The 9,005-nt window shown below is 47.1% G+C and overlaps 1 protein-coding gene across 1 annotated transcript; it reads left to right on the top strand.

The window, feature by feature from the left end:
- The first annotated feature begins 7,493 nt into the window (after positions 1–7,493).
- LOC139455048 (uncharacterized) lies at positions 7,494–8,219 on the top strand. The gene has a single exon (XM_071236633.1). It carries the CDS (start codon positions 7,494–7,496, stop codon positions 8,217–8,219), a length of 726 nt encoding a protein of 241 aa, XP_071092734.1.
- The last annotated feature ends 786 nt before the right edge of the window (positions 8,220–9,005 follow it).

The raw sequence follows: 9,005 nt of genomic DNA, 5'->3' as shown, positions 1-9,005 counted from the left end.
TACTGGAGGAACATCAGATACACCACCGCCCACAGATACTGGAGGAACATCAGGTACACCAACATCCTCAGTTACTGGGAGTACGGCGTCAACAAAACGAACAGAATCAACAACGAATATACCTGCAGCATCAACTGCCTCCGCATTTGAGGATACGGCGTCAACAAAACGAATACCAACTCCCACAGTTACTGGAAGAACTTCAGATTCTCCACCGCCCTCCAGTCCTGGAGGAACATCAGATACACCAACTCCCACACTTACTGGAGGAACGTCAGACACGCAACCCACAGTAAGTGGAGGAACATCAGGTACACCACCGCCCACAGTTACTGGAGCAACATCAGATACACCAACTCCCACAGTTACTGGAAGAACTTCAGATACTCCACCGCCCACAGATACTGGAGGAACATCAGATACACCAACTCCCACAGTTACGGGAGGAACGTCAGACACTCAGCCCACAGTAAGTGGAGGAACATCAGGTACACCACCGCCTACAGGTACTGGAGGAACTTCAGATACTCCACCGCCCACAGTTACTGGAGGAACAACAGATACTCCACCACCCTCAGATACTGGAGGAACATCAGATACACCAACTCCCACAGTTACTGGAGGAGCGTCAGACACGCAACCCACAGTAAGTGGAGGAACATCAGGTACACCACCGCCCACAGTTACTGGAGGAACATCAGATACACCAACTCCCACAGTTACTGGAGGAACTTCAGATACTCCACCACCCACAGGTACTGGAGGAACATCAGGTACACCACCGCCCACAGTTACTGGAGGAACATCAGGTACACCAACTCCCACAGTTACTGGAGGAACTTCAGATACTTCACCGCCCACAGGTATTGGAGGAACTTCAGATACTCCACCGCCCACAGTTACTGGAGGAACATCAGATACACCAACTCCCACAGTTACTGGAGGAGCGTCAGACACGCAACCCACAGTAAGTGGAGGAACATCAGGTACACTACCGTCCATAGATACTGGAGGAACATCAGGTACACCAACTCCCACAGTTACTGCAGGAACGTCAGATACTCCGGCGCCCACGGTTCCTGGTGAAACATCAGGTACACCACCGCTCACAGTAAATGGAGGAACATCAGATACACTACCGCCCACAGATACTGGAGGAACATCAGGTACACCAACATCCTCAGTTACTGGGAGTACGGCGTCAACAAAACGAACAGAATCAACAACGAATATACCTGCAGCTTCAACTGCCTCCGCATTTGAGGATACGGCGTCAACAAAACGAATACCAACTCCCACAGTTACTGGAAGAACTTCAGATTCTTCACCGCCCTCCAGTCCTGGAGGAACATCAGATACACCAACTCCCACACTTACTGGAGGAACGTCAGACACGCAACCCACAGTAAGTGGAGGAACATCAGGTACACCACCGCCCACAGTTACTGGAGCAACATCAGATACACCAACTCCCACAGTTACTGGAAGAACTTCAGATACTCCACCGCCCTCAGATACTGGAGGAACATCAGATACACCAACTCCCACAATTACTGGAGGAACGTCAGACACGCAACCCACAGTAAGTGGAGGAACATCAGGTGCACCAACGCCCACAGTTACTGGAGGAACATCAGATACACCAACTCCCACAGTTACGGGAGGAACGTCAGACACTCAGCCCACAGTAAGTGGAGGAACATCAGGTACACCACCGCCCACAGGAACTGGAGGAACTTCAGATACTCCACCGCCCACAGTCACTGGAGGAACATCAGATACTCCACCACCCTCAGATACTGGAGGAACATCAGATACACCAACTCCCACAGTTACTGGAGGAGCGTCAGACACGCAACCCACAGTAAGTGGAGGAACATCAGGTACACCACCGCCCATAGATACTGGAGGAACATCAGATACACCAACTCCCACAGTTACTAGAGGAACTCCAGATACTCCACCACCCACAGGTACTGGAGGAACATCAGGTACACCACCGCCCACAGTTACTGGAGGAACTTCAGATACTTCACCGCCCACAGGTACTGGAGGAACTTCAGATACTCCACCGCCCACAGTTACTGGAGGAACATCAGATACACCAACTCCCACAGTTACTGGAGGAGCGTCAGACACGCAACCCACAGTAAGTGGAGGAACATCAGGTACACCACCGCCCATAGATACTGGAGGAACATCAGATACACCAACTCCCACAGTTAGTGGAGGAACTTCAGATACTCCACCGCCCACAGTTACTGGAGGAACATCAGATACACCACCGCCCACAGATACTGGAGGAACATCAGGTACACCAACATCCTCAGTTACTGGGAGTACGGCGTCAACAAAACGAACAGAATCAACAACGAATATACCTGCAGCATCAACTGCCTCCGCATTTGAGGATACGGCGTCAACAAAACGAATACCAACTCCCACAGTTACTGGAAGAACTTCAGATTCTCCACCGCCCTCCAGTCCTGGAGGAACATCAGATACACCAACTCCCACACTTACTGGAGGAACGTCAGACACGCAACCCACAGTAAGTGGAGGAACATCAGGTACACCACCGCCCACAGTTACTGGAGGAACATCAGCTACACCAACTCCCACAGTTACGGGAGGAACGTCAGACACTCAGCCCACAGTTAGTGGAGGAACATCAGGTACACCAACTCCCACAGTTACTGGAGGAGCGTCAGACACGCAACCCACAGTAAGTGGAGGAACATCATATACACCAACATCCTCAGTTACTGGGAGTATGGCGTCAACAAAACGAACAGAATCAACAACGAATATACCTGCAGCATCAACTGCCTCCGCATTTGAGGATACGGCGTCAACAAAACGAACACCAACTCCGACAAATACTGGAGGAACATCAGGTACACCAACTCCCACAGATACTGGAGGAACTTCAGATACTCCACCGCCCACAGTTACTGGAGGAACGTCAGACACGCAGCCCACAGTAAGTGGAGGAACATCAGATGCACCAACATCCTCAGTTACTGGGAGTACGGCGTCAACAAAACGAACAGAATCAACAACGAATATACCTGCCGCATCAACTGCCTCCGCATTTGAGGATACGGCGTCAACAAAACGAATACCAACTCCCACAATTACTGGAGAAACATCAGATACACCAACTCCCACAATTACTGGAGGAACATCAGATACACCAACATCCTCAGTTACTGGGAGTACGGCGTCAACAAAACGAACAGAATCAACAACGAATATACCTGCAGCATCAACTGCCTCTGCATTTGAGGATACGGCGTCAACAAAAAGAACAACAACTCCCACAATTACTGGAGGAACATCAGATACACTACCGCCCAAAGATACTGGAGGAACATCAGGTACACCAACATCCTCAGTTACTGGGAGTACGGCGTCAACAAAACGAACAGAATCAACAACGAATATACCTGCAGCATCAACTGCCTCTGCATTTGAGGATACGGCGTCAACAAAAAGAACAACAACTCCCACAATTACTGGAGGAACATCAGATACACTACCGCCCAAAGATACTGGAGGAACATCAGGTACACCAACATCCTCAGTTACTGGGAGTACGGCGTCAGCAAAACGAACAGAATCAACAACGAATATACCTGCAGCATCAACTGCCTCTGCATTTGAGGATACGGCGTCAACAAAAAGAACAACAACTCCCACAATTACTGGAAGAACATCAGATACACTACCGCCCAAAGATACTGGAGGAACATCAGGTACACCAACATCCTCAGTTACTGGGAGTACGGCGTCAACAAAACGAACAGAATCAACAACGAATATACCTGCAGCATCAACTGCCTCCGCATTTGAGGATACGGCGTCAACAAAAAGAACAACAACTCCCACAATTACTGGAGGAACATCAGATACACTACCGCCCAAAGATACTGGAGGAACATCAGGTACACCAACATCCTCAGTTACTGGGAGTACGGCGTCAACAAAACGAACAGAATCAACAACGAATATACCTGCAGCATCAACTGCCTCCGCATTTGAGGATACGGCGTCAACAAAAAGAACAACAACTCCCACAATTACTGGAGGAACATCAGATACACTACCGCCCACAGATACTGGAGGAACATCAGGTACACCAACATCCTCAGTTACTGGGAGTACGGTGTCAACAAAACGAACAGAATCAACAACGAATATACCTGCAGCATCAACTGCCTCCGCATTTGAGGATACGGCGTCAACAAAACGAACAGAATCGACAACAGATGTATTTGTAGCATCGACTGCTTCAATATTTCAGAAAATGGCGTCATCTGCATCACCGACTTCTTCAGCTACGTGATTTCAAAAGACAACATTGGTTTCTGCCACAACCGGGTCGGTGTTTTTTAAGAACTAATCAGAGACAAACAGGCCTTTAACCACAGCGTCACTACATGGAACAAGACGGTAGCTAGTCTAGGAAATATTTATTCAGTCATAACAACACCTGATACAAATTACAAAATGCTGTATGCGATATCAGGATTTATAATGTCCTTGTCATTTTGGAGGAGATAGTTCTGTATGATTTCACTTTGGTATTGTTTTCCTTTACTAAACAATGTGAAGGAGTAAGACGCTCACTTAATGACTTAATGCAAACCTTTAAAATATCAAATATCATTTTAGTATCTTTCCAGGCGCCATCATACTACAGTTATATCATACTTGATTTTTAAAGACTAATTATTTTCACTATGTTGTTATTTGTCTCATGAGACAATTTACCATCACGTTTCTATAACAATTCTGTTATACTTCTGTAGTTTCTGTGTCTATACTCTGGTTATATAAATTCATTCAGCATATTTTGTCAGATAATAGTCATTTTGCTTTGTAACGACAGATCAAAGATAATAAACTATTATTGTCATATGTCATAGTTCTTTCTATTATTGATTTTGTCCCAAATACATATGACTAATTTAGCCAACATATTCATCTCACTGACAACATCTATTCAGTCGGTGTGGTAAAGAACTTAGACCAGATTCAACTGAACTGGTAGCTTCTTTGCAACATCACATGATACGGGTCTAGGCATCATATTTCTCCACTGTAATTAACTAAATATACATACTGTTGAAAGAATATGTCAGCTAAAGGTAATGATAGCCAATGATCTCTACCAGTACTGTTGAATGATTAGGTCATCCAATGGTCATGATGGCCAGTGCTCTTTACCAGTGATGTTGAATGATTAAGTCATCGAAACTTAGTGGTGGCCCGTGCTCTTTATCGGTACTGTTGAATGATTAAGTCGTCCAATTGTAGTAGTGGCCCATGCTTTTTACCAGTACTGTTGAATGATTAAGTCGTCCAATTGTAGTGGTGGCCCGTGCACTTTACCAGTACTGTTGAATGATTAAGTCGTCCAATTGTAGTAGTGGCCTGTGCTTTTTACCAGTACTGTTGAATGATTAAGTCGTCCAATTGTAGTGGTGGCCTGTGCTCTTCGCCAGTACTGTTGAATGATTAAGTCGTCCAATGGTAGTGGTGGCCCGTGCTCTTTACCAGTACTGTTGAATGATTAAGTCGTCCAATGGTAGTGGTGGCCCGTGCTCTTCACCAGTACTGTTGAATGATTAAGTCGTCCAATGGTAGTGGTGGCCCGTGCTCTTCACCAGTACTGTTGAATGATTAACTCGTCCAATGGTAGTGGTGGCCCGTGCTCTTCACCAGTACTGTTGAATGATTAAGTCGTCCAATGGTAGTGGTGGCCTGTGCTCTTCACCAGTACTGTTGAATGATTAAGTCGTCCAATGGTAGTGGTGGCCTGTGCTCTTAACCTGTACGTTTGTAGAATATAGGAAGACTATTTCCACTACTCCGTTCTACAGTAAGGCTGAAGTAACAACATCCCACAACTAGGCATACTTTCCTGAGGCTGAAACCCGAGTAGACACCGTTTACTGGATTTAGTGTATCATCCTTGCAGGGTCAAAAGCCTATAAAATCGAACATAGTGAGGGACGGAACTTCCCTCTGCATTCGCACTATGTATGTTATATTGTCAAACAATATTGACTAACGTTTACTGTTATATATATTTATATGGTAAACCTACAAGATAAACAAACGCATTCAATTGATAAATTGATAAACAGCCTTTGTTTACATGGAACTGACTTTTCAAGTGTTCATAAGGGTTTTCAACCCCTGCCATTTTACTAAATGGACATTCATACTTGTTTACAGCAAACTGTCCGGCAGGTGATGATCCAGGTCTAGTCTGCCAACCCTTCTTTTGCGTCAACCAGACTCTAGCCAACGAATTCTGCTGTGCCACCTGCAAGTCCTCAGTCACTGACATCACAGGTTCAAGTATCACAGAAACATCTGCCACTGCACCTACATTTACCTCAGGCGGCACATCTGGCTCAAGCGCTACATTGACGACAGGGGGTACAAGTGGCTCCAGTGCTACCATGACAACAGTGGGGGCATCTGGAAGCAGAGCAACCATGACAACAGGTGGCACATCTGAAAGCAGTGCTACCATGACAACAGGCGGCACATCTGGAAGCAGTGCAACCATGACGACAGGCGGCACATCTGGAAGCAGTGCTACCATGACAACAGGCGGCACATCTGGAAGTAGTGCCACCATGACAACAGGCGGTACATCTGGAAGCAGTACTACAATGACGACAGGCGGCACATCTGGAAGCAGTGCTACTATGACAACAGGCGGGACATCTGGAAGTAGTGTAACCATGACGACAGGTGATACATCTGGAAGCAGTGCTACTATGACGACAGGTGGCACATCTGGAAGCAGTGCTACCATGACAACAGGCGGCACATCTGGAAGTAGTGTTACCATGACGACAGGCGGCACAACTGGAAGCAGTGCAACCATGACGACAGGTGGCACATCTGGAAGCAGTGCAACCATGACAACAGGCGGCACATCTGGAAGTAGTGTAACCATGACGACAGGCGGCACATCTGGAAGCAGTGCTACCATGACGACAGGCGGCACAACTGGAAGCAGTGCAACCATGACGACAGGTGGCACATCTGGAAGCAGTGCAACCATGACGACAGGTGGCACATCTGGAAGCAGTGCTACCATGACAACAGGAGGCACATCTGGAAGCAGTGCTACCATGACGACAGGAGGCACATCTGGAAGCAGTGCAACCATGACGACAGGTGGCACATCTGGAAGCAGTGCTACCATGACGACAGGCGGCACATCTGGAAGCAGTGCTACCATGACGACAGGTGGTACATCTGGAAGCAGTGCTACTATGACAACAGGCGGGACATCAGGTGCCATGACAACAGCCTCCCTGTTTCCAGGTACCACAACCCAGAGGCCAAGTGTATCAACAGCATCCGTGTTCCTGCAGACGGGGTCGTCAGAACGATCTTCCACTGCTGCAACCCCACCCACGACAGCATCACTGACAGGTGGCACATCTGGAAGCAGTGCTACCATGACAACAGGCGGCACATCTGGAAGTAGTGCTACCATGACGACAGGTGGCACATCTGGAAGCAGTGCTACCATGACGACAGGCGGCACATCTGGAAGCAGTGCTACCATGACGACAGGTGGCACATCTGGAAGCAGTGCTACCATGACGACAGGCGGGACATCAGGTGCCATGACAACAGCCTCCCTGTTTCCAGGTACCACAACCCAGAGGCCAAGTGTATCAACAGCATCCGTGTTCCTGCAGACGGGGTCGTCAGAACGATCTTCCACTGCTGCAACCCCACCCACGACAGCATCACTGACAGGTGGCACATCTGGAAGCAGTGCTACCATGACGACAGGCGGCACATCTGGAAGCAGTGCTACCATGACGACAGGCGGCACATCTGGAAGCAGTGCTACCATGACGACAGGCGGCACATCTGGAAGCAGTGCTACCATGACGACAGGCGGCACATCTGGAAGCAGTGCTACCATGACGACAGGTGGCACATCTGGAAGCAGTGCTACCATGACGACAGGCGGTACATCTGGAAGCAGTGCTACAATGACAACAGGCGGGACATCAGGTGCCATGACAACAGCCTCCCTGTTTCCAGGTACCACAACCCAGAGGCCAAGTGTATCAACAGCATCCGTGTTCCTGCAGACGGGGTCGTCAGAACGATCTTCCACTGCTGCAACCCCACCCACGACAGCATCACTGTTTTCAACATCAACATAGATTAATTTAGCAAAGCTGACTTTGACATAAAAGATCACATATATACATAAACCAATGTCAAAAGTGACATCTAATAAAGAGTCAGTTTGTATTTGGTCAATACTAAGGACAGCGTTCACCCGGATCATGTTTATAATTTTCTTCTTTTCATGTTTCTGCTTAGTTATCCACAATATAACGTTCCGTATTTAGCTGTGTAACGTTTTGCTTGTGTGTTTAATTTGTTCACTTTCGGTTTTTTAAAGTGATTTTTGCTGATTTTAGTTCTGGTGGCCTTTGTACTATTGTATCCTAAATGACCTTTTATTTCATTTCAATATACAGCTTTTGTTTGTTTGAATACATGTTGTTATCGTCTTGTTTAAGTTTGGAGGTGTGGTAGGGTAGTGTACTGGTTAAAGCCCCCGCTCGTCACGCCAAAGACCCTGGTTCGAGTCTATATAGGTACAATGTGTGAAGCCCATTACTGGTGTACCCGCCGGGATGTTGCTGGAATAGTGCTAAAAGCGGCGTAAACCATATTCACTCTATCACTCACTTTAAATTTGTAGTTGGAATGGCTAACTTGGTGTTTATTTCATCAATATTTTACTGTGACAGGACAAACGATAATAAAAGTAAGCATTCAAAGTCTTGTTTGGAAAATCTGTTCAATACCAAAACGACAACCACATGCGGTTCACGAATACCTGTTACCAGAACTATTTGCTAGTGATGAATAAACACCAACTTATTATATTGCCGGAATCGTACAATGGACAGTGGACAAATCATTGAAGCACATTG

Source organism: Haliotis cracherodii, unplaced genomic scaffold, assembly GCF_022045235.1.
Source record: "Haliotis cracherodii isolate W230 unplaced genomic scaffold, xgHalCrac1.p SCAF_1, whole genome shotgun sequence".
NCBI lineage: Eukaryota > Metazoa > Mollusca > Gastropoda > Lepetellida > Haliotidae > Haliotis > Haliotis cracherodii.
Note: the sequence above shows the minus strand (reverse complement) of the source record. Positions and strands in the feature narration are given on the sequence as shown.